Genomic DNA, 27,292 nt, shown 5'->3' with positions numbered 1-27,292 from the left:
GCAGCAAAGAATATCTCTGCAATACAATATGCTATTGTACTTCAGAACCAACATCCCATACTCCATACTGAAGTTATTGTTGTCTGTCCTCCTGTCTCCATGACAACAGCTGTCCTAAGTTCCTTTTCTGTTATCACAGGGACAGGAAATTAGGCAAAATCTCTCCAACTGGTCAAAACTGGGCAAAAGCCATCTTTTCCTCTTCTAACCCAAAAGACAAAGGTTTGGTCTGATTGAAGCTTTATTATCAATTGTCATACGAGTATTTTTACTGTTATATATCTTATACATAATCTATTAGATCATATCTGTAGCACAACTGTGCCTATTAAATTAAGCTCTACCCACCCAAACAGTAGGACCATTCAGTCTGTGTGTCTCCAAAGACACTTTTAGATGCCATGAATTTACTTTGCAAACACTTTCTGGACCTTGGCTAATGCAGACCATACATTGGTCGAATTCCAAAAGAATTTACTTTTGAAAATCATAACTAAGAATTTTCTTCTAAATTTTGCACCAATATTGGACCGCAGCATTGGCCAATTTTCGTATGGCTATCAAATTTGAGTGATCAGGCACATTGAAAATTTTTTGAAAAAGACAAATTTCTAATCAATGATGGGAGTATCATGTGAAGAATATGATTGAAATAGAAATTAGCATGAGCTTTGACCTGGTAAGAAAAAGATTCCCAGCCATTCTTTTCTGTAGCAACATGAGATGGAATTGAAGGCTTGGTTGGTCGAATTTCAAAATCAATGGTGGCACCATCCGATTACAAAATGCATTAATTTTTTTATTTTTGTTCAAAATTTGACCCATGTATGGTCTGCATTAGGCACCAAAACCAAGTAGTGAAACTTAAGACAAAGGTCTACTCCCACATATTCTGGAGTTAGGTTTTTCGTGTTGATACATTACTTGTGTTCTAGAGTACCTGGGACAAAAGTACTGTATGGAAATGTAAATTCTTATGTTTCCTAGTATCTGAAGGTGGGCGGCATAGGAAGGCCCACAAAGAAATTTGCTCTAAGCATTTCTAAGGGGTCAAAATTGTGATCCATATATACTGTATATGTTATATTTAAATTTTTGAATTGATTTTTCAACATCTCTATTATTAATGTGGTATTGTGACGACTTTAGTAGTAATCAGACACAAGCATTCAATAAGAACATACAGGCTGTATTATTTTTCTTTATGCCATCAGTTGGTCTGTTTTTCTGTCTTTTATTCTTTGGTCTAATATGGGGGAGGTTGCTCAGGTTGATTGACGGGATTCTCGATGATCCTTGGTGTCATTGTTGAGGGAGGCATTGATACTACCAAGTCGTTCTGAATCACAAACATCTGAAATAAAAGAAGACATAAGAGCTGAGTCTTTTTTGTAGTTTCTCAGTCATACAATTAAAATAAAGTATGAGGGTTCTTCAGAATGTTTCCACACTTTTTTCAGCATATATACAGTATATATGTATAAAAATGTGGAAACTTTTTGAAGAAACCTTGTGCTGTATACATGAGAGGCAACAGAGAACCTTTTGTGTGAATCTTCTGCATAATCTGACAAATTGATAGTATAAACTATCTTTAGAAAGTACACCTAGCTCATACTGTGAATGACCCCTTTTTGCCTACAGGACAGTATGAGTTGTTTGTAGAATGGATTTAGCAAAAGTTCTGCACAGCCAGTCATTTAGCAATTCCCACACAAGCTTTCATCCAGGGACAGAAAAGAGTCCTTGAGCATTGGTTTTGTTATTTTACTGAGGATAGGGTAAGTGGGGTATAGGATGCCCAAGGGAACCAATATCTGAGGACAACTTCCTTAACTATTCAAAAGATTCTCTCCTCTGTTGCAGTCTCTAGTGGAGTGCTAGCCAGCAGCTCCTAGTTGTACCACTCCAGATCAACTTCTCTTCACCAAGCAATGTGAGGACTTTCTTCTTGAGCAGGGAATCTGGCTCCTGTTCCTTTAAATAAGGTGACCAGTCATTAGCGGGGGGGGGGTAATCAGGTTTCCCACCAGAGTGCTCCCTCCCCTATCTGCCCAGGGGGTGCAGGTGTACTCACTCAAATCCTTTCCTGCACAGCTTGCGGGATGGCTGCTGCTACCAGTCCCATCAGCTGGGCTGCTCCTTCCCTGCCATACAGGTGATCCTCTCTAAGGGGGTTAGTGAATCCAAAGGTTTCCTCCTTTCCAGCTCCAGGCTCATAGGCAGGCCCCATCTCTCTAAGCCTGCTGGCAGTCTTCCTCCTCCAGCCTCACATCTTCCTTCTACTCTCTTGCTCTCCCACCACACACTCCCTTTTAAGAGAATCCCAGCCCCTTGCAAAGCTTTCTGTTGGGGATTGGCTGAGGTCTCTCAAGAGTGCAGCCAGCCACTGCTCAGATCCACCCACTTCCTCCAAGGCCCTCCTCCGAAAGCCTCAGAGCAGAGGGAAATTCCAGAGGGGTTGGCCTGCAGAGTCTCTCAGCCTTGTCCACAATTTTACCCCTCTGGCTATCACACCTGAGCTGCTAACCAGCTCCTGACTAACCATTGGGGTCTAGCTCCCCCTCTCCCCCTAGCTGCACTAAGAGGGTGCTACACTACCATCTGGATCCAGGTCAGGTGATGGACCATGTAACGGACCCCAGACACCCATGACTGGGTATCTCCATCAAGAAGCTGCTTCTCAGGCTCTGGAACACGAGACCAGTGAATCTGGCTATTGTTACCCCAAGATCCAGACAACATCAGATTTGAAGTAAGCCAGAGGTAGACTAGTTTATTTTAACACAGATACAAGATATATACACTCAAGGGGACAATCCCCCCTCCCTGCACAATGACACAGGGTGGGGCAATCTACATTTAGTAACAAGAGACACACCAACAGACAGTCCCATCAGGAGGGAGGGCTGCTGGAGACACTCCCCACCAAGCCAATACACATAAACACATACATTCCATAATAGTTTGCTCCAAAGCAAGACACACAATAGAACAATGGGATGAAACCACATGGCATTAGACAATCAATAACCCCCCACCCCAATATTAGGACAGATCACCCTGTACCCCTAACAGGCACTGGTTGATTTACACATAAGAGGGATATGGGGAGCTAAGACAGGGGTCTCCCCACCTCTCCAAAGTAAGCTGTGTTCCATGGGCCCCCCACCCAATGTGACTCCCGTCACAGACCAGTTCATTCAGTGTTGGCAGATTAGCCCCAAAAATATGAAGGATTTACAGCATAAACAGACTTTAAAAAAACATCTTTCCTAATTTTCTAAACAACACAGGATACAGTGATTATAGTTTTCATGCTTTCTATCACATTTTTTATCCATAAAAAACACTTGTAAGAGTAAAAAGTTATTAGAATTACCACAAAATCTCTTAAACTTTACCAAAAATAGCAGATTATAATATGTTAGTGTGCTAAAGATAATGCAGGTGTACATTTTACTAAAACATTGATAAACAGTAACACAAATATCATGCAACATAAAAAAAATTGCAAGTGCGTCATTTTATTCTATGATCCAGTTTTCAGAAAATATCTCTGGGAGGTTTAACTACTTGAATACCAACCTGTAATACTACTTTATTACCAGGCTATTTTTCAGTTTTCAGTGGTGTGATAGTTTACTGACAATCCCTCCATCATGAAACACTGTACCCAAATTAGGATTTTATCATTTTTTTGAGACAGAGGTTTCTTTTGGTGGTATTTAATAACCACCGGGCATTTAATTTTTAACTATAGAAAGGAAAAAATACCAAAAATGATTAGAAAAATTACCTTACTTTCTGTTAAAATAAAACAAGTGGTAAGAACACCCCTGAAACAATCCCTTTTATGGAAGGTAGACGCCACAAGATGATCTCATTTTTGCCATAAATTTTTGGAAATGAAGAAACATGCTGGTACTGAGGTGGTTAAAATACAGCGCTTAGTAACCCACATGGAAGAAAAATATATTTGAAATATATTTTAAAAATATTCTTCCCAAATATATTGACATATATTTGAAATAGTACAAATTCGGCCACATTCAATATATATATATATATATATATATATATATATATATATATATATATACTGTATGTTGAAATGTGTTTTTATTACACAATATATGAAAATTTTTTAAAAATACATTTTCATATATACTGTAAGTTTTTAAAAATGCAAATCTACATTTTTGGAATGCATTTACAAATATATGTAAATGTTAAAAAAAATCTGAAGAATATTTTACAAAAATATATATTTTTTTTAATATTTTCACATATATATATATGTTAATTGAAATATATTTTGAAATATATTGAATATGGCATTTCAAATATATGTCAAGATATTTGTGAAGAATATTTTTAAAATCTATTTCAAATATATTTTTCTTCCATATAGGAATAGTGCACTGAATACTGCTTGTGTAGGTCATACATAGTTGTAGGGGGAAGTGAAGGGGTCAATGCACAGATCACATACAGTGAGAGAATGGAGAGGAGGGGGTAAATTTGCAGGAGAGGAAGAGGGGATTGAAAAGGTTAAAAATAATCCCACAATCACAACTCTCTACCCTGAATCTGCTGATACCTGCTATCTGGAACTATTGAATTATTCATTAGCTCCTGCTTCCTTCTGTTGTGAAAGAAAGGGGTGGGACAGAAGTGGTGCTAACATTCGTGATCACTGTGATTGGTCATCATAGCGATCATGTTCCTATACTTCCTATGTTATCGCAAACCAGACTCCTAGTTATTACCTTGGATTACAGTACGATTAGCCTTTATGTTTGTAGCACTACCCCCTTAGGGGCCGCTGTATTTAATTTGGGTCCCCCTATGCTCTGCTATGGCCAGGCAACATGGATTTTCCACACCTTGCACACTGGAGTCAAAGAACAATCCTTGAGCTTGGCTCTGGGATTTTATTAAGGGGTTAAGAACTTGGATGCGGTCTAGGGGTATATGGGATGCCCGAGGATCTGCAGAACTTGAGGAAAAACTCCTTAGCAACTATGTACAAAAATGTGGATAGCAACAGTCTCTTGCCTTGAAGAGCTCCAAAGACTCTTCCTAGTGTATCCCCTTAGGCCCTGGATGATTATTCCTATTCACCCAGCTCCACTGAGGGTATTCCTTGGGCAAGGGGACCCAAGAGTTGTTAATTTAGAAACAGTCCCAGATAAGAAGCTAGTTGGGTCTTGTACCTGAATGCCCTCTCCCCTTATCCAGCCCAGGGGTGTAAGAGTACTCACACTGTCCTCTCTTGTCAGCCTTCGGGCCTTATTCTGGGCTGGGTCCTTCCCTGCTGCTCAGGATGTCCTCCCTGAGAGATGTTGAGGCAGCGGTGATCCTCTTTTCCAGCAAGCTTCCGATAGTAAGCCCCCTCCCTGGGGCCCCCTCCCAGGCTCCACACTCCAGCCTGCCTCACTCCATCTTCCACCCGACACTTCACCCTGTTGCATAGGCTCTACCACTTTTAAGGGTTGCCTTGGTCAGCATGCCCAGTCTCCTGCTGGGGGATTGGCCAAGGTCTCTCAAAAATGCAGATCTGTGCCCCCTTCCCTTTCTCTGCCCTTCTTTCAGAAAGATATCTAAGTTTCTGGAAGAGTGGGAGGGCTCCAGAAGCCATGATCTGTTAGAGCCTCCCAGCCTGTCCTGAGGTGGACTCACTACCTCACGTCAAGGCTGACTCATCCCCAAGCTGCTACTTAGCCTGTGACAAAAAATCCTATCTAGCTAATTCTAGAGGGCATTACATTTTGTAGCAACCGAGAGTCTAGTAGGTTAGCAAAAGACAACTGGGAGGTCTGACACTTAGGTTCCATGTATACAAGCCTACCCTGACCACCGGACGCGGGAAACCGCAGTTGGCGGTCAAAACTTTCCTATCCTGAACGCGATTCTTCCATGTTCAGGAGAGGGAGGTTTAACCTCACTCGTGTACATGAAGCCGAAGACTCGTGCTGCTCGTGTACATGAAGCCTTATTCCACAAAAATGCTATGTTTTTTCAGTCCACAACCGGACTTAAAGCAGACTAAACCTAATGTCCTCATGATCTGCCTTCTCTTCCTTCTCTCTTTTTAAATTTTTATTACATTTTCTTATTTTTTTTAAATATCTATTGTGCTGCAAAGAAGTACTTTTGCATTTCTCACCTAAGTGAGAATGACAAACCCCCCTCATCATTTGGATTCTGTGCATGCACAGATGTGCCACAAAGCTTTGGATTCTGACAAGCCTATAGTACATCTGCACGTGTGAGGGTTTCCTCATACATCTGTTCACATGCGTGGTTTGCATGTGCACAGGTAGGTAGTACGAAAGTCTAAAAGGTCCCCATCCTTGCACATTAGCAGGAAACATCCTGCCCTTGCGATGGGCTTTTCCATGACCCAGCAGAGCCCTTTGACACAAGCAACATAATGGCAGTGTTGGGGGAGAGCAAACAGACAGAAGACTGAAGTTCCCCCTTAAGAGCCTAGTGCACTTCTGGCAGATCAAGGTATTTTTCTATAGTGGCATTGTCTTTAATGGGAAAAAACAGGAAATGTGCACGTATTTCAACAGTATACTGCATATGCTTTTTTTTTTTATTTTGCCTTGGCATATGGTTTAGGCCAAGCCATGTATCTGCTTGATAGCATTGTATTTAATTTTTTTTTTTTTCCATAAAAGTTTATTTAGAAGTGACAACATGTTACAGGAAAATATAAAGAAATGCACAGACAGCATAAATCAGGTCATAGATACAGCTTAAACCAAAATACAGGAAGAAACAACATGGTAAAGTGCGACACTGTGGATAACAGAAGCATGGCAAATTACGGCAGAGATAGGCCTGTAGTACTCCAGGTTCAAAAATGTACAATAGAGAAGGTAATAACAGCTTACTTCCACCAAGTGAATATTGGCGTACTGGCCTATGCATGGAGGAAATGAACCTTCAGAGCCTAAACCAAAAGCAGTGCGCTATCATGAGGCCAAATGAGCATCGCAGTATAAGAGAAGATGTCATGAGTACCATTGACTATCCTAGAAGATATAAGCTAACCATACACCAAGTAATCCTGGATAAAATGAAGACTAAGCCTGATCGAAGACTAAGAGGTTGTCGAGAAAGAAAAGAAAAAAGGGGAATAGAAAGAAAGAAAAGGATAAGAAAAGGAAAAGAATGGGAGTCATAGTAGAGAGAGAGAAGAGAAAGAGGGGGAAAAAAAAAAAAAAGGGGGGGGGGAGAGGAGGGGGAGAGGGAGAACGGGGGATAAGAGGCCAAAAAAAAAAAAAAAAGGGGGAAGCAAGGGAAGCGAAAGGTCCGGGCTGCGAAGTGTGTGTCAACAGTGTTAATGGAGATCATAAATGAGAGTGTCAAGAATTTAAACACTCACCAAAGCTAAGCAGGCAAATATAAATTACCGGAAAGGAGGTCATTACCACGCAGATTATGAAAGAACCAAGGGCATAACCAGAGGTAGGGCTGAGCTCAATCAGGTATCCCGACCCATGAGAGATCCGAATTCAGGGGTAGTTACAAAGTGGGTCCAGCAAGCCCAAACATGTGAGTATTTAGTTGGCATGTCAAGTGCAGTCGCAATCAGTTCCTCCATCTCCGCCACTTTGCTTATTCGATTGAGCCAATCGCGTATAGTTGGGGGGTGAGTGGAGCCCCATAGCACAGGAAGACAGAGTCGGGCCGCGTTGATCATATGCATCGCTAGGGACTTGAAATATTGACTCCTAGGAATGGGGGTATGATGAAGCAATAGCTGAGCAGCAGAGAAAACTATGGGCAAAGTGGTCACTGAAGTCACCAACCGGTGGACCTCCAGCCAGAATGGTTGAATAAGTGGACAGGACCACCAAATATGCAAGAAAGAGCCATCAGGTGTCCCACATCTCCAGCATACATCAGGGACAGAAGAGTTAAACCGATGAAGTCTGGAGGGAGTACGATACCATCTAGTGGCTAATTTGTAGCCATTTTCCTGCGTCAAAACATTATTCGAGCAGGAGTGGGAGTACATAAAAATGCGGTCCCAATCCGACTCCGATAAATCCGTCTTTAGGTCTCTGTTCCACGCACGGCAAGAGGGGAAAGAAGTGCAAGTCCTGCTGTCCCCTAGGAGAGGATAAATCTCAGAGATCAAATGCGTCCGCGGTTCGGATTTAGAGCATAAGGATTCAAATGGAGTAACAGGGCGAGTCCAATTATGGCGGGATTTATGGAAAAGCAGGAAGTGTCTAATCTGAAGAAAGGCCCAGAGAGGGAATTCGCGGATATTCAAGCTAACCTTCAGCTCCTGTAATGTTTTCACCTTGCCGGAGTGAAGAAAATGTTTTACTAGAATCTGATCGTGTGGCCAGTAATTTGATAAAAAATCCTTGTGCAACCCTGGGGGAAAATCTGGATTCAGGCGGAGCGACGTCAAGGGACTAGGAGAGTCTGAAACGGACGACGTTTTACAAGCCTTGCGGAAAACTTCTAACGTGGGACCTATCAAAGGATGGGAGAGGAGAACCTGAGGTGTGTGTTTCGGCAATAGCCAAGGGATCGATGGTAGGGGAGTGGGCGAAAAAGCCTTCTCCAAAAGGACCCAGTCTTTGGAAGCAGAATGAATGTGCCAGTCGACTATGCGGGAAAGATGACACGCCCAGTAATAGCGGTGTAGGTCAGGGAGCCCAATGCCCCCGCTGAGTTTGGGACGAGTTAGCTGAGAGAACGAGACCCGCGGACGCTTGTGATTCCATAAAAAGAATGAACATAGTTTCTTACAAGAAGCAAAGAATGTCATTGGAAGTAGAATTGGCAAAGTTTGGAAGAGATAGAGGAGACGCGGAAGTATATTCATTTTAATAATTGCAGCCCTACCAAACCAAGAGAAGCAAGGGCGATGCCACTTGTTTAGGTCTTCCTGTATGACTTTGAAAACCGGTACGAAATTTTTGGCATAAAGGTCGTCCAGATTACGGGTGAGATGTATACCAAGATATGGAAGGGCATCCCTCACCCACTGAAATGGAAAATGAGATTCACAGAAGGAGACGAGATCAGTGGGAAGGGTTATGTTGAGGGCGAATGACTTTGAAAAATTAATTTTCAGGTTCGACAAAAAGCGGAAAAAAGCAAAGTCTTTCAGCAAACTCGGTAGAGTGGTGCGAGGGTCAGCCAAAAAAAGAAGGATATCATCCGCATAAGCAGCAATTTTGTATTCTTTGTCTGCTATCCTGATCCCCTTAATATCTGGATTAGCGCGAAGTTGTCTCAAAAGAGGTTCAAGGGAAATGACGAACAAAAGCGGGGATAGGGGGCAACCCTGACGAGTGCCATTTCCAAGGCGAAAAGGGTTTGATAAGTGTCCATTAACGCGAACTTGAGCTGTAGGGCCCGAGTATAGGGTCATAATAAAGTTCAGCATTTTCTCGCCCAGGCCCAAAGCTACCAGCGATCCCCGCAAATAATCCCAAGCAATCCTGTCAAAGGCCTTCTCAGCGTCCAATGAAAGGAAGAAGGCCGGAGAGTTTGATTTGCAAAGCCAGTGTTGGAGATTAAGGGCCTTGATAGTGTTGTCCCTTGCTTCTCTACCAGGGATAAATCCCACCTGATCCAAGTTAATGAGGGATGGGAGCAAAGGGAGAAGTCGGTTAGCAAGCATCTTTGCAAACAACTTAATATCCACATTTAGCAGGGAGATGGGTCTGTAATTAGACACCTGAGAGATATCTTTACCGCTTTTGGGGATGACGGAAATGTGTGCTTCCAACAGCCTATGATGTGGCCTAGGGGACTGAGAAAGAGTATTGAAAGCGGAAAGAAATGGAGTACTCAGAATGTCCAGAAAGGATTTATAATAAGCCGCAGACAAGCCGTCAGGACCCGGACTTTTGCCCGCTTTCAACTGCCGTACTGCGCACTGCAATTCGCTTAAGGTCAGATCTTGGTCCAGCGATAAAACCGTCTCCTCAGAGAGAGCGTTTGGACCATGAAGACGAAGAAATTCAGAGATTAGGGACACTCTAGGCCTGTCAATGTGCATCGGGGGACGTTCTGGTGGAAGATTATAAAGGGACTTATAAAAATGTTCGAACTGAGAGGCAATATCAGGATTGGATGTGGCCATCACACCCCCAGGGCCTCTTATTTTATGTATAGTCATATGGGAACGTTTTTCCCGAAGAGCCCGAGCTAGAAACCTCCCGCTTTTATTGGCAAACTCATAATAAAGCTTGTGGGAGAGGATGAATCTTTTCTTGACCACTTTGCCCAGCTCAGTGAGAAGTCGCAAGCGAGCATTTGTGAGTTCCGAAAGAGTCGACGCAGCCAGAGTCTGTTTATGTGCCCTCTCCAAAGAGCGTATCCTATCTGTAAGTAGCTGCAAACGTTGCTGTCTGTCTTTCTTACGTCTCGTTGCTGCCGCTATAAGGCAACCCCGGATAACACATTTATGAGCTTCCCACTGCGTAAGGGGGGAGGTATCCGAAGAGCCATTTAAAGAGAAATATTCACGCAGATCAGAGCGAATGTCTTGTTCTATAGCACAGTCTGCTAGAAGCGAGGCGTCTAAGCGCCATAGCTTCGAGCGAGCAAATTTCTCCGGGAGCCGCAAAGTTACGGTTATGGGGTGGTGATCGGAGAGGACCATCGGCTCTATAGAAGCAGCATGTAGAAATGGGAGGTCCGATTGTGACAGAAAAAGGTAATCAATCCTAGAATACTTATTGTGCGGCGGAGAAAAGAACGTGTAATCCTTAACAGTGGGGTGGAGTGTGCGCCAGGAGTCATGTAATTGCAAGTGTTGCAACTGCAAATGTATCTGCCTAAGGGCCTTAAAAGGCAAAAACAAACTGCCGGAGGAGGAGTCTAGCAATGGGTTTAATGGGACATTCAAGTCCCCCCCCAGTATCCGCATACCTGATTGAAACTCAGCCAAAGTAGCAGCAGTCATACGCATGAACGAGACCTGTTTGGTATTGGGAGCATAAATGTTGGCAAGTGTGATGGGTCTGTTGGAAAAAGAGCCCTTTACAAACAGATATCTGCCCTCCGGGTCAGCAAGGGAATCCTGTAGCACGAATGGAAGATGTCTGGCAAACAGGATAGCCACTCCTTTCGATTTAGCCAGTGGATTGGTGGCATGAAGAACAGTAGGGTATCTGAAGTTAAAAAGCTTGGGTATGGAGTCCCTGCGAAAATGCGTTTCCTGGAGGAGGAGTATATCCGCCCTTTGCTTATGCGCGTAAGAAAGCAACATAGATCGCTTTTCGGGAGTGTTCAAACCCTGAACATTGAGTGAAAGAATTTTTAAGGACAGCAGTCCCGCGTTAGAGGCGGGAGAAAGCATGACTGTCGAGCTTGTTCGCGGAAGCCTGATGACACAACTGCAAATGTGCAGGGAGGGAGGAGAAAAGAGAAAAAAAAAAAAAAAAATGGGGGGGGGGGTGGAGTAGGAGAAGAGGGAGAGAAGTAAGGGGGGGGGGGGGGGTAGAGAGCGAGAAAAAAAAAAAAAAAAGAGAAGGAGAAAGAGAACTCCCAAGAGAGAGAAAAAAAAAAAAAGAGAGGGAGGAAAGGGGGGGAAAGTACTACACGGCTCGGGGAGAAGACCAGCTAGTCCACGTATGAAAGGAGAAGTACAGAAAGAAGGAGGAAAAACAGAAAAAGAAAAAAATTTGAGCCAAAGAGAGAGAAAAAAAAAAAAAAAAAAAAGGGGGGGGGTGAGAAAAACGAGAGAGAAGAAAAAGTAGAGGAGAGAAAACTAATAATAGTAGCCTAATGTAGGAGGTCAGTGAAAGCTCACAGAGCTCACTGTGTGGGGAACGAAGTAAGCGTTGAGCCAAGAGTGAAGCAACCGCCGGCCGGTCGCCTTGTAAAGTGCATAATCAAAAAGACAAAACTAAAGGAGGGTGAGTGTTGAAAAAGGGGGGGCTCAAGCAAGGCATGTAATACTGTGTACAGTAAAGGCCAAGCTAAAAGGGAAAAGACCTTGGACAACCCCAAGAGGTGATAAGCCAGGAGGCGTATGCGGGTGCCCGCGGCGGGCACGCTGGCAAAAAGGGGCAACAGTGACGGGATAATAGGTCACAGATATTCCATTATACGGATTGAGAAGATATCGAGGGGCTAACCAATCCTGCACGAGGACAGGGCAAATTATATCCGTATAAGAACAGAACCTACAGGCAGGATATGTAAAACAGTAGATCTGTGAGAGGCCGTAAGGAGTAATACAGGCTTATCAATTAAAGAAGCAATAATACAACATAACATATGAACAAATGCCATACAGGAAAAACAAATTTCAATTTTCAATACAAAAACTGAGGTCAGGAGAGAACCCTAGAAAACAGTATACCCCAGCTTCAGGCATCCGTACTACTCAGGATCCCCAGACTCAGTGCCAGAACTGTTACCCCGTGGAGACGAGCTCATCTAATTATAGCAAAATATGGAACGGATTCTACCAAAACCCCTGTGACACCCACGAGAATGAGCAGCACCTCTCCCATAACCAATGCTGAAAGGAGGGGGGGGCACACCCCCAGGACTGGGGGGAAGCATAGAGCCCCAAGACAGCTGTAAGCGCTTACATAAAAGCAGGTCACAGGGGAGTACACCAACCGGCTCCGTGAGGCCTCAAACAAAGTGCGCAGAGGTGATGGTCATTCACGCGGCATTGTTCAGAATGTAACAGGGCATCAATCCCCTGGCAGCAGCAATGTGAGGTAGATCCCTCTCCCCCCCGTCCCACCCCCCTCCCCCTAAATAACAACTGCCCCTCATCAAAATCTCGTATCTAGTGCAGAACTCAAAAAGGATATCAAAAGTAACCACGGGTATCATATAGAGCACGTGTCCGAAGCAGGAGCAGAGGCAACTCCCTCCGGTCAAATAGACCCCAAAAGGCTGCAAAAATCCTTCAGATGAAGCCGGGTCGCGGCCTGGGCTTGTAGTGCAGTACAAACTGGAAGGAGCCGGTCTTCCCGAGAGCTTTCACCAAACCGGAACAAGAGGAGCTTAAGACAGGAAGTGAACCGGGCACCCGGAAGGAGATAGAGACCCCTGCCGTGGGAGCAAGACCATTCTTCTTCAGTAGGCAATATACTGCGTGGAGATAGCTCCACGATGCAATAGGCGCAGAGATCCAGAGCAAGAGCAGTAGGCTTGTTAGAGCAAGGAGAATCCGCAAACCAATGGGGTGTATACCGGGTGTCGATCTTGAACAAGTCTCCTGACCTGTACGCTAATAAATATCACCCCAAAACCTGGGGAGGTGGCATATCACATGGATGACTAAAGCCTGCGGGAGCGACTGTAACGAGGCAACAGTAACCGTTGGGGCAAACCAGTAGAGCCCTACTCAAAGCAAAAGTAGCTGGCCAATCACAAATCAACAGGAAAACTGGAAAAACGGAGGCTGAGAGCCTGCTGGTGTAGCGGATCATTGGTTCTCGTGCCGAGGCTTCCTGTGCGCCGGGGAGGCCGTGGGACTGGAAGTGTCCATAGAGGCCCCTGCAGAGAATCGTGGAGGTGTCGAAGGGACCATCCGGCGCCGTCGCTGAGCAGGGTTAGGCCCGCCCGTTGCACCATCTTCAGCTCTCAGATCTGGGGCACGTGGCAACCTCATAGACCCGTTCCAATCGGGTAAGGCAATCGGAGGAATATCCAAAGCAGAGCAAAAAGATGGCAGTTCGTCAGGAACACGTAGGTTGAAATTACGGCCATTCACTTGAGCAGAAAGGCAGAACGGAAACCGCCATCTATAGGGGATGTTGCGCGTGCGGAGAGTATCCAATAGGGGGCGCAGCGCCCGCCTTTGTTGCAGGGTCAGATTGGATAGGTCCTGATATAGCTGTATGTCCGCCCCCTCATAAGCAAGATGTCTTCTCCCCCTGGCGCATTTGAGGATATCCTCTTTAAGCGGGTAACTTTCAAGACAGCAAATTACGTCCCTGGGAGGGTCTGTGTCTCCCCCCCTAGGACGGGTTGCCCGGTGTACACGTTCAATAGCAATCATGGTTGAAGGTGGGCGACCTAGGAGGTCATTAAAGATAGCTATTACCGCTTTAGGGACATCACAAGGTTCCACTGATTCAAGAAGGCCCCGGACCCTAATGTTGCGTCTGCGTCCACGATTGTCTAAGTCCTCAATGTGTCTATAAAAATCTCGAATGGTCGACACGTGCAGCGCTGATTGTTGTTGTAAATCAGAAATTGCCGCCTGATTCTGCCTGGTATCCAGCTCCACCCGCTCCACCCTTGTGCCCATAGAGCGGATGTCATCTCTCAATTCAGTGAGGGCAGAGGTTAATGTGGTGGTTAAGGTGGTCTTTATATCAGCTGCCACAGCCTGGAGGTCCCTTAATGATAGGGAATGTGTAGCACGTGAGGAATGTGAGGAATCCAGCTGTGGCACTGTGTCCAGCACAGCATATTCGGCTGTGCTTGCAGAGCCTGTGTCAGAGACTGCAGAGGGAGGGGGAGAGGGGGAGGGAGCTGGAGAGGGAGAGGGCTGCGGCCCGTCTTTCAGCTGGGAGCGGAAGAGCTCCTTTATATGCCTCCCCTGAGTGTTCTGACCCCGCGGGGACCGCGATCTGGCCCCAGAGGGTGCCCTGTCGGTCTTCCCCATAGCAGAGGGGAGATGTCTCACCCGTCAATGCAGAGCGGCAGCAAGGTAGGAACCGGCCGGCGGGAGCTCCGTGATTACGCGGCCATCTTCACTCGCGGCTCGGCCACGCCCCCAGCATTGTATTTAATTTAATTCCATTTATACCCCCACTTGATAGCATTGTAATAAATTTAATTTCCATGTATTTCCAATGTGTTAAAATTTGTCGCTCTGAGGAAGAGGGAATGTTATGACATGTTGACTTGTTTTGCCAATAAACAATTGACTTGGATTCCACAACTTTGAGGCTAATCCACCAGGCACGCCATTACCAAATTCAACCTTCTAAGCCAAGGATTTCCTAAGTTTCCAAACAAAGGGCCAGTTTACTGTCCTTCAGACTTTGGTTGGGGGGGGATGTGTCCAGTCAGTATCATATTAGTATCATTGGGAGGAATAGTGCCCCATTATTAGTATCATTGGGAGGAATAGTGCCCCATCATTAGTATCATTGGGAGGAATAGTACCCCATCATTAGCATCACTGGGAGGAGCAGTACCCCATCATTAGTATCATTGGGAGGAAGAGTGTCCCATCATTAGTATCATTGGGAGGAATAGTGCCCCATTATTAGTATCATTGGGAGGAATAGTACCCCATCATTGGGAGGAATAGTGCCCCATTATTAGTATCATTGGGAGGAATAGTACCCCATCATTGGGAGGAATAGTGCCCCATTATTAGTATCATTAGGAGCAATAGTGCCCCATTATAAGTATCATTGGGAGGAATAGTACCCCATTATTAGTATCATTGGGAGGAATAGTACCCCATCATTGGGAGGAATAGTACCCCATCATTGGGAGGAATACTGCCCCATTATTAGTATCATTAGGAGAAATAGTGCCCCATTATTAGTATCATTGGGAGGAATAGTACCCCCTCATTAGTATCATTGAGAGGAATAGTACCCCATTATTATCATTGGGAGGATAGTGCCCCATTATTAGCATCACTGGGAGGAATAGTACCTCACTTGTGATGTCAATGGCAGGAATCATGCCCCATTGTTGGTGTAAGTGGGGAGGAACAGGGTCTCTTATCAACAGGAGTAATAGTGTTTTAAGGGCCAGATAAAGTCAAGCAAAGGACCACACCCCCCCCCCCCCAGGCCACAGTTTGGAGACACATCTTCTAAGCAGCAGAATTTCTCAGACAAATTGGTGGTGGATCAGAGTGACAGCCAATGATAAAAGTTTATCAAGTGCTTTTACCTCTCCACTTCCCTGAAAGGGGAGTTTAAGAAGAAATAGATAACCAAGCTTCCAAAAAAGGTTTATAATTTATTCCACAGATAATTAGAATTGAAATTCACCTTATTTCTGCACTTAGAGAAAACCCAAGAAGGTAAGTTTAAGATCCTCACCAGATGCTATCGGTACCCCTGCCTATTACATAAGATTTTTCCTAATGTCTCTGAAAGGTGCTGGCGTTGTCTTGACCCATCAAGGTACAGTGAACCATATATGGTCAGACTGCCCTATATGACCCCCTTTTTGGAGTCAGATTTTCACTATCTATGCCAAAGTGACCCCAATAGATGTACCTGCGGCCCCTCATATTACCATCCTCTCCATGATTCTAGGATCTATAATACTGCTAAAAAGGTGTCTTATGCTTTTTCTTGATAGCAAGACGTGTCATACTTCAAGACTAGAAATCTATGACCCCTCCAACATTTTCAGAATGGTTTGAAGAAATGAATAGACATATGCATGCCAGAAATGTTAGTTTTGTTTAATTTCAGATGTATTTGTTCATTGAAGAACTTTGCTTTGTCATATTAATTATGTTGAACTGACTCATTTTTAGAATTCCTTTCATATCTTCAGCATTTGTTTCGTATATTCATTGGTCCAGGTGGATTCGAAAAATCTTGCAGTTCTTTCAGAAGATTTCTCTATATTCGTTTTTGGTTTTAATATTTCGGGTGGATTCTTTAATTCATAGAGTTATTTTCTTATATTGTTAAAAAAAGAGATAACCTCTTTAAAATTATTGTGGTTTGGCATTCACAGATCATATGGCCTCATGCTATGATCTTACCGTAGAGGTATTTGCTGGAGCTTCTTTCACAGCTCGGCACCCAAAGACCGATAACGAGACGGACACACAGAAGATCAGTAGGTTCATCACAAGAATGAAAGAGATAAGAGTGAATCCATCAGACTGTAAAAGATTTAAAAAGGACCAATGCAGAATAATTAGAAACTCAGAAAATGTTAATTTTATGCAAAAGACTGTTGTATAAATCAGTATTTGCAAGTATACAGTATAAAATTACAAAAAATAAAGTGGCCATTCTAGAATGGGAAAAAGGTTGGGAATATAATAAATAATGCTAAAGAAGTGTCTTAGCAGATAGTATATACTAGGTAGGAGTGCAGAGGGTATGATAGTGGGCAGTATGTGCAGAAGAGGCGTACAGAGGGTGTGATGGAGGGCAGTATGTGCATAGGAGGAGCCTGGAGGGTATGACAGTGGGCAATATGCACAGGAAAATGTATGGAAGGCATGACATTGGGCAATATATGCAGGACAGGAGTGTGAAGGGTATTATGGGGGGTTAATATGTGCAGGAGAAGAGTGTGGGTGTATTACAAGGGTCAATATGTGCAGGAGAAGAGTGTGGGTGTATTACAGGGGTCAATATGTGCAGGAGGAGTGTGGGAGTATTACAAGGATCAATATGTGCAGGAGAGGAGTGTGGGGGTATTGCAGGGGTCAATATAAGAAAGAGAGGAGTGTGAGGGGTATTACAGGGGTCAATATGTGCAGGAGAGGAGTGTGGAGGGTATTATGGTGGGCAATATGTGCAGGAGAGGAATGCGGAGGGTATTACAGCAGATATGCAGTAGGAGAGGAGCCTGGAGGATAATACAGGGGTCAATAAGTGCAGGAGAGGAGCGTGGAGGGTATTACAGGGGTCAATAAGTGCAGGAGAGGAGCGTGGAGGGTATTACAGGAGTCAGTATGTGCAGGAGAGGAGCGTGGAGGGTATTACGGTGGGCAATATGTGCAGGAGAGGAATGCGGAGGGTATTACAGCAGATATGCAGTAGGAGAGGAGCCTGGAGGATAATACAGGGGTCAATAAGTGCAGGAGAGGGGCGTGGAGGGTATTACAGGGGTCAATAAGTGCAGGAGAGGAGCGTGGAGGGTATTACAGGAGTCAGTATGGCAGGAGAGGAGCGTGGAGAGTATTACTAGGGTCAGTATGTGCAGGAAAGGAGCGTGGAGGGTATTATAGGGGGCAATATGTGCAGGAGAGCAGCGTGGAGGGCATTACAGGGGCAATATGTGCAGGAAAGGAGCGTAGAGGGCATTACAGGGGGCAATATGTGCAGGAGAGGAACGTAGAGGACATTACAGGGGGCAATATGTGCAGGAGAGGAGCATGGAAAGCATTACAGGGGGCAATATGTGCAGGGGAGGAGTGTGAAGGGCAATATGTGCAGGAGAGGAGTGTGGAGGGCATTACAGGGGGCAATATGTGCAGGAGAGGAGTGAGGAGGATATTTAAGGGGGCAATATGTGCAGGAGAGGAGTGAGGAGGATATTTAAGGGGGCAATATGTGAAGGAGAGGAGCATTGAGGGTATTACAGGGTGCAATAAGTGCAGGACAGGAGAGTGGAAGGCATTTAAGAGGGCAATATGTGCAGGACAGGACTGCTGAGGGTGTTATAGGGGTCAACATGTGCAGTAGAGAAGTGGAGGGTTTTACAGGGGTAGGTATGAGCAGGAGGGGAATTTGGTGGGTACAACAGTGGAAAATACTGTATTTGTAGGAGAGGAGTGCAGACGGTATGCCACGGGGCAATATATGCAGGAGGAGAGTGCCCACTCTATGGCAAAAGACAGTATGTGCTAGAGAGGAGTGTGGAGGGTATGACAATGGTCTATATGTGATGGAGAGGAGTGCCACATGTATGATGGGGGGGAAGTATGTGCAGGAGAAAAGAGTGGAGGGTTTGTCAGCAGGAAGAACACTTAAGCTTTTGACTCACAAATGGTGAGTCAGGCATAAAGCCTGCACTGATCTTCTCAACTGAGAAAATAGAGCAGATCCTGCTGCTAATTGACACAGGGTGCAATCAATCTGCTTAACCAGATATGACCTAGAAAACCTCCTCAATTATTTGTCCCCGCTCAGCTGAGCTGAGAGCAAGAGGAGGAAAAGGTCTATTAGCCATGTGTTAAAAGGTCATTCAGTGTAGCTTAAGGTGTGGTTGCCATCATCACTATTTCCATATAGAAAAAGTTACACCTTACATTTTATGGGATTTTTAAGGCAACCTTGAGGTATATACAAAGAAACCAATTATTTAAAAGATCAACATTTTATTTGAACAAGTTTCTTTTATCTGACACATTAATACATATCGGATAGGCAATACATACTAGCCAATATAAAAAGTAAAGAGTTTTTAACAAGTCATTCACTTCACAAATTTGTGGTTTTTGCAATATGTATCCAGCGGTATCCTCCAAAGCTGATTTCCATCTTGCAACCTCAAGTTTGACTGAAGATACTGTATATTCAGCCTGGAATCCAACGTGTTTCAAATACATTAGTATAGATTCTTCCTCAGGGAAAGGATACCACTATAGCCACCAAAAATAGTCACTGTGTTTAGAAGAAGAGTTTCTTCTATAACTGAGGCCATCATTTGATGTGCAAGGACCACAGGTGCCACATCACAAGCACATAAACTGCATAGCAATATAACAGTGTTCCAGTTGAATATTAAGCACTTTGTCTTGTTCAGACCACAACCCTCCAAAGGGTCAATATATGTGGTTCCTCCTTGGATCAAACTTGATACTGAAAGGGAGAGACTTGTTAAAAACTTTTGCATTTATGTATTGCCTTTCCGATATGTATTAATGTGTCAGATAAAAGAAAGTTGTTCAAATAAAATGTTGATCTTTTAAATAGTTGATTTCTTTGTATATATCTCAAGGTTACCTTAAAAAAATCCATAAAATGTAAGGTGTAACTTTTTCTATATTAACCATATGTTAGTGGTGGTTAGTGTCTGGGCATAAAGGAAAGTAGAGGAAACTTTTCCTGCCTATATGCAGACTCTGCCTATGTATTGTGCTCACCGCAAAGGCAGAGGGAGGCATGCGAGCTGTCTGCCAGGCTACATCGGGTCCAATATGGCAGGGATCTGTGGCAGTTTTGATTATTAAAAGCTGCCATCATCCTTTTGTTAATTAGGCACAGAACCCACACCAGCATCTATTTCACTCTGAAGTAGAGGTTTGCACAAGTGGCGCAGGTAGACCTGAACCAGATCCAGCTGCTTCATTAATGTGGCACATGCCATTCAGGCCAGTTTTGTAAATTCTTCCAATTGTACTTAAAAACAACCACAATGTGGAAAAAAGTACACAAAAGAAGAAAGCTGAAAAATAAATACAAATTTATCAAGTTGCCAACCACGCTATAGCCGGACGGCTACAGCGTGGCTGTGTAATTCTGGGACGACATCCATGGACATCATTCCAGGACACGCCCCCTTGCATGCCCCCAGTGGCATGCACCCGACCCCATCGGTGATCGCTGTGTCCAATGACATAGGGATCAACGGGTAAATACAGTTGCCAGTTATCACAGCATGAGGAAAGTACTGCCGAGAACCGGCAATTGTTAGTGAAGGGGTCTGCACTGATCATCAGGGCACTGATCATCAGGGCACTGATGATCAGTGCCCAGCAGTGCCACCCACCTGTGCCCAGCAGTGCCGCCCACCTGTACCCAGCAGTGCCACCCACCTGTGCCCAGCAGTCCCACCCAACTCTATCAGTGCCATCCAGCTGTGCCCTGCAGTGCCACCTACCTGGGCCCAGCAGTGCCACCCATCAGTGCGGAATCATCAGTGCCAGCTCATCAGTGCCACCTATCAGTGCCTCCTATCAGTGCCAATCAGTGCTCCCTATCAGTGCAGCCTCATCAACGCACATCAGTGAAGGAGAAAAATTGCCTGTTTGCAAAATTTTATAATAGATACAAATAAAAACTTTTTTTTCACATTTTTTTGCTCTTTTTTTTGTTTATAGCACAAAAAATAAAACACCCAGCGGTGATTAAATACCACAAAAAGAAATCTCTATTTGTGTGAAAAAAATGATAAAAATTTCATATGGGTACAATGTTGCATAACCGTGCAATTGTCATTCAAAGTGCAACAGCACTGAAAGCTGAAAATTGACCTGGGCAGGGAGGGGGTATAAGTGCCCGCTAGGCAAGTGGTTAAAATATATTTCCAACTTGTTTGGTCAGATAGATCCTTAAAATAATGTACAGTACAGTTTGTAACGCTACTCTCTAAGGAGCCACTGAGATTTTGGGTCCCCCTATTGCTGCACAGCCAGGCAATGCACATTTTTTCAACTTTCTTGCAGAGACAATGACCAGCCCTTGGACTTGTTTTTGTTGTTTTATTAAGGGTAAACAACTTAGATAGGGATTGGGGATTATGGGATGCCCAACTTTACTTAGTTTAAGAACTTGAGAACAAAACTTCTTACTATGTACAAAAAAAATGGGTCATAGACATTGCTCCAGTCAGAGTGGCATTGGTCCCTTTAAGGATCAGTAGCAATGTTACTTTAAAGAGCACTAATTCCCCTTGAACAAACTCTCAAAACCCAAGTTAGAAATACTACCAGCCCATCTGGTGGCCCTGGAGAGTGTCCCAGAGCAAGAGATTTAGGTAGCTGTGGCACTGTCCTCATGAGAGCTTTCTGGATATTGCATCTGACAGTCCTCTCCCTTGTAGGCCCTGGGGGTGTAGAGGTACTCATACTGTCTCTTGTATCCTGCTGCTTTGGATGAGACTGCTTCCAGACTTTGCTGTGCTAGTCTTTCCCAGGCTAGGCAGACTTTCTTCTCTTTTAGACTGCAGGGTAATGAAACTCCCTCTTTCCAGGTTTCTTTCCTTCCTTCTCCTTCTTCAGCCCCAGCCTGGAGGCCCCCATTTCCCCAGGATCCCCTCCCATGCCTCATGATCTTCAGCACTCCATATTCCATCCGATCACCAGACCTCCCCTTGCTGGCTAGGCTCTTTCATATTTTTAGGCCTATCTCACTACACTGCCAGTGCTCTTGCCTGGGACTGGTAAGACTTCCATAAATATGCAAATCACCACATCTTTGCCTCCACCCACTAGCTTCTAGAATCTTCTGGAAGACTCTAGAACCAGGGGGAGGTACCAGAGGTCTGACATGTAGAGCTTTCCAGCCTAACCTGAAGCAAACCCAAAACAATTTCCAAAACTCACCACACTACTGTGAGCCATTAAATTTTCCTAATTCTAACTGTACACTAGAGGGTGCTACAATTTAAAGGGATGACCAGTACTCCTTACATGACTAGAATATCTTGGGGAAGCTTCCCTAAATCCATGAAAGGTAATTCGTTGATTATAGAGGGAGTAAAGCTTGGATATGAAAGGGTGTGGAAGTTGGGAAGATTGTACCAAGTGGTGACCTGTGGTGTTTGATGGAGAGGTTGTATGGTGAGCTGAATCACTGCTGGTAGGGGGAGCAGGGGGACCTGAGATACTGAGTCATTGTTGGGATGAGAGAACATGCAGAGGTCAGATATTGAATCACCTCTAAGAAGAGGCAGTATGGAAAGATGAGCTGATGAATAGCTATAGGGCGGAGAAATAAGCCAAGCTCAGCTCAAGAACCATTGCTGTGAGAGGGTGCAGTGGTAACTAAGCTGATAAATCACTGCTGGGAGGGGGTGAAGAGTGAGCTAAGCTACTGATTCACTGCTAAGAGAGGGAGAAGAGTGAGCTAAGCTGCTGAGTCACTGTTGGGATGGAGGATCAGGGAAAGCTCAGCAAGGAAATGGGGATAACTAAGCTGCTGAGTAGGGGTGAGCTGAGATGACAAAATAACTTCAGTACTTCCACTACTAATTTTGCATATTAATTGCTCCACAATGCCTTTATCTACAGAGATCACTGAGGGCCGTTCTAGTTTGTTTAGAATATGTAAAAAATTGAATATCCACAGCCTTAACACTTTGAACCCAGTCTCCAGCCGAAACTTTCTTCTCACTTTCTGTCAGGTAAGGAAGTATTGGGTCACAGACAGACCCTTTACCAAATGATTGGGGTTAGGTTTTAAATGAAATCAGCTAAACCATATAACCGTAGATTTGACACAGCATGTTTTTCAACACCATTCTTGTGTCATGTCAATTATTACCCAGAATAGTGTGACATAATCTCTAGGAATTGTAACCACTCTTCTTGACAGAAATCTGTTCTTTAACTGATCTCTCTTGTTTTACCAGCCACTAAGGACACACCCCCTGCCAGGCTGCTTTAAAATGTCAGATGGTCTGCAATGGAATGTGGGAAGCCAATATAGAGGATTAATAATAACTATCTGTACCATTGTATACATTAACATAGCCTCAGTATACTGAGATATAACACGTGTTATGCGACTTTCAAGGATTTATGTCATTTTCAAAGTTCACTGCTGATAATACCAAGCCCTGTGACAAATAATGAATTATAGTTTAATTAACTGAGCCTATAGACAGATTTCATGTGGTTCTCAGACACCTCTTTATAATCATGCCCACATCACCACTTACCCCATTCTCATCTAAGCAGTTATAAATATTATAGCCATCATAATTATCTCGACAATTTACAACGGAGAAGTCCACAATGCATAAGATGATAGTGAGCATACTGCAAATTGATGATATGATGTTCAAAGCGAGAGCTCCTTTGACCTGCATAGAATATTAAGAGGAGGACATTATAATAAATATATTAACTATAAATAAGAATAATGAGGATTACCACTATAATAAAACATTTATTTCCCTATCAAAACCCAGTTGCCATGTGATACAAGAGCCTAAACTATTAACGGAAAACGTATTTTACTTTGCTTGAGTCAGCCAAATCCTTCTTCATTTGTGTCTCACACACTCCTCCTCTCAGACACTGCAGCTCCCAGAGGTCATTTGATGATTAACAAGCTACAGGCTTATGAATCAGCAATGATAATGCCATACCCCTTAAAACATCATCTCATCCCATTGTTGTACATGCATGCACAGCCTATATGAGAGTGACAACGCTGCTCCAAATTCAGGAAAAGTGCAGCAGTGTTCTCACCCTATTCCAGGACATTGCATAAGGGAAGAACAAGGACTAAGGAAAAGTGGTTAGTGCAGATGCATAGATGATTAGGTGATGCAGGGTATACAGTGCTCAGAATAAATGAGTACAGCCCTTTTAAAAAGTAAGATTTTAATCATCATCTCAATGAACACAAGAACAATTTCCAAAATTTTGGCAAAACTGAATTTTATAGAACATTTGTTTTGCTCATTACATGAAAGTAAGGTTAATAATATAACTTAGATGACAAAATCTTCAGTTTTACTCAAATTAGTTGATATAAAAATGAATACACCCCACAACAAAAACTACTCCATCTAGTATTTTGTATGACCTCCATGATTTGTAAAGACAGCACCAAGTCTTCTAGGCATGGAATGAACAAGTTGGTGATATATTGCAACATCAATCTTTTTCCATTCTTCAAGAATTACCTCTTTCAGAGCCTGGATGCTGGATGGAGAGTGATGCTCAACTTGTCTCTTCAGAATTCACCATAGGTGTTCGATTGGGTTTAGTTTAGGAGACATACTTGGCCACTGAATCACTTTCACCCTGTTCTTCAGAAATGCAACAGTGACCTTAGATGTTTGTTTTGGATCATTGTCATGTTGGAAAAGTGCACAACAACCAATGGCACGGAGTGATGGTAGCATCTTCTCTTTCAATATAGAGCAGTATAGATCTGTGAATTCATGACACCATCAATGCAATGCAGCTCCCCGACACCAGCCTCACTCATGCAGCCCCACAGAAGGACACTGCCACCACCATGTTTCACTGTAGGCACCATGCATTTCTTTTGTTCTCCTCACCTTTGCGACACCACACAGCTTTGAAGCCATCAGTTCCAAAAACATTTATCTTAGTCTCATCACTCCGTATCTTGGTCTCATCACTCCACTCAGTACAGAATCCCAGTAGTCATCTTCTTTTCAGCATGGGCCCTGGCAAAGTCTAGGCAGGCTTTTTTTTGCAGTGCTTTAGGAGAGTCTTCCTTCTTGGAGGACACCCATACATGCCATTCCTCTACAGTGTTGTGTCACTGTAGAGGAATGCCAGCATGGGCCCTGGCAAAGTCTAGGCAGGCTTTTTTTTGCAGTGCTTTAGGAGAGGCTTCCTTCTTGGAGGACACCCATACATGCCATTCCTCTACAGTGTTGTGTCATGGGAAACAATCACCCCAGTTTGGCTTTCTACTTCTTTAGCTAACTGCAGTGAATTTGCATAGCAATTTTCTTCAATCCTTCTTATCTGAAGACACTCCTGTCAAGGTGTTAACGTCAGTGGATGGCCTGGATGTCTCTGTGAGATGGTTGCAGTTTCCTTTTTGTTAAATTTTTGTATCACTTTTGCTACAGTGTTCTGACTGATAAGTAAAGCTTTGCTGATCTTCTTGAACCCTTCACCTTTCTTCTGTAAAGAAATGATCTTCTTTCTCAGGCCTTGTGACATTTCTCTTCCATATATTGCCATTGCTGACAGCATGAAATGGGAGGGTTTTTCTTTGTTAAGTAACGCCCTTTTATAATCAAGTGTCTGCTGGACACCTGTTTAATGAATTGTTAGACTCACTTATAGTTGAATTCTTGTTAATTAGGATTTTGTTGTCTAAGACGTAGCTTTGCTCCTAAGACTTTCATTGGGGTGTATTCATTTTTGCAACATGGTCTTGAATGAATTTGTTAGGAAAAAAACCTGTTTGCAATCAATGGCACACATTTGTGGGAGTATATTGTAGTATAGTGTCCCATAGAAAATATTGATTCTAAAAGGAAAGGAAAGGTTTCCTGACAAATCTGTTGGGGTGCACTCATTTATGCTCAGCACTATATAAACAAGCACACACTATATTGCCAAAAGTATAAGAACGCCTGCCTTCACACGCACATGAACTTTAATGACATCCCAGTCTTAGTCCGTAGAGTTCAATAATGAGTTGGCCCACCCTTAACAGCTTCAACTCTTCTGGGAAGGCTGTCCACAAGGTTTAGGAGGGTGTCTATGGGAGTGTTTGACGATTCTTCCAGAAGCACATTTGTGAGGTCAGGCACTTATGTCAGACCAGAAGGCCTGGCTTCCAGTCTCCGCTCTAATTCATGCCAAAGGTGTTCTATTGGGTTGAGGCCAATCAAGTTCCTCTACCCCAAACTCGCTCCCATGTCTTTATGGACCTTGCTTTGTGCACTGGTGCGCAGTCATGCTGGAACAGGAAGGAGCCATCCCCAAACCCTTCCCACAAAGTCATTCTAAGTAATTTGTGTAGAATTTGTTAATGATAACAAACAAAGCAGTAAATTAGATCCTCTGCAACAAAATACCCCCCAGGAACAATAGATTCACCTTAGCAACAACAGACCCCTGCCAGCAACAGTAGATCTCCCAGCAGTCAGCTTACTAGATCCTCTATCAGCCAACAATAGACCCCTCCCTCAACGACAGCTCCCTCCCAGCAACAATGGACACCCCCCCTGCAACCAAAGAACCCTCCCAGCAACAGTTGATCTCCTATCAGCAACAATTTTGCAGTGGCCAGCATTAATAGACCTTCCAGCACACCCCAGCACAATAAAAATAAAAATAAATACAGTATTTGCCGGCGTATAAGACGGCTTTTTACCCCTTGAAAATCTTCTCTGAAGTCGGGGGTCGTCTTATGCGCCGGTATACGGCATACTGACACTTTTTAGGGGGGGCGGCGTGGTGCCGCCGCCCCCCCCCCCTTCCAACGGAAGGGAAACTAAGTACAGGGGTGGGCAGGGGCTGTTTCTTACCTGGCTCCGGTCCCACGACGATCCGGTCCAGGAGGCGCGGCTGCTCCTTCAGTTCGGCCAGTGGATGTTCAGGCGGCTGCTCGGCTCCGCCTCCTCACCGGTGATTGGCCGCCAGAACTGTAGCTCAGGAAAGGCACACAGGCGGCCAATCACCGGCGAGGGGGCGGAGCCGAGCGGCCCCAGGAAAATCGAGTGCAGGAGCAGCAGGTAAGTCTTCAGTGTAGAGGTGCTGCTGCAACCACATATGGTGGCTGCAGCAGCACCATACTAGAACAGGGTCAGCAAGTGTAATTGGTGTCAGTGGGAGGAATAGTGCCCCATCATTGGTGTCACTGATACCAATGATGGAGCACTATTCCTCCCACTGACACCAATGATGGGGCACTATTCCTCCCACTGACACCAACGATGGGGCACTATTCCTCCCCCCCACTGACACCAATGATGGGGCACTATTCAACCCCCCACTGACACCAATGATGGGGCACTATTCCACCCCCCACTGACACCAATGATGGGGCACTATTCCCCCCACTGACACCAACGATGGGGCACTATTCCTCCCCCCCACTGACACCAATGATGGGGCACTATTCCCCTCCCCCCCACTGACACCAATGATGGGGCACTATTCCACCCCCCACTGACACCAATGATGGGGCACTATTCCACCCCC

General features: G+C 44.3%; 1 protein-coding gene across 1 annotated transcript in view; it reads right to left on the bottom strand.

Moving 5' to 3' along the window:
* Positions 1 to 223: 223 nt before the first annotated feature.
* The window catches only part of LOC149452163 (high affinity immunoglobulin epsilon receptor subunit beta-like), a 61,816-nt gene continuing 34,747 nt past the window's right edge, over positions 224 to 27,292 (bottom strand). Inside the window, exons 5-7 of the mRNA XM_089689702.1 lie at positions 23,302 to 23,445; positions 16,721 to 16,843; positions 224 to 1,354 (exon numbers count right to left, since the gene is read on the bottom strand). Coding sequence (XP_089545828.1) covers positions 1,247 to 1,354; positions 16,721 to 16,843; positions 23,302 to 23,445 — 375 coding nt within the window. The 3' untranslated portion in view covers positions 224 to 1,246. The remainder of the gene's footprint in view (positions 1,355 to 16,720; positions 16,844 to 23,301; positions 23,446 to 27,292) is intronic.

Source organism: Staurois parvus, unplaced genomic scaffold (assembly GCF_062004578.1).
Source record: "Staurois parvus isolate SC_StPar_1 unplaced genomic scaffold, SC_StPar_1.0 ptg000493l, whole genome shotgun sequence".
Classification (NCBI taxonomy): domain Eukaryota; kingdom Metazoa; phylum Chordata; class Amphibia; order Anura; family Ranidae; genus Staurois; species Staurois parvus.
The sequence above is the reverse complement of the archived record's forward strand: the minus strand, read 5'-3'. Positions and strand labels throughout refer to the sequence as shown.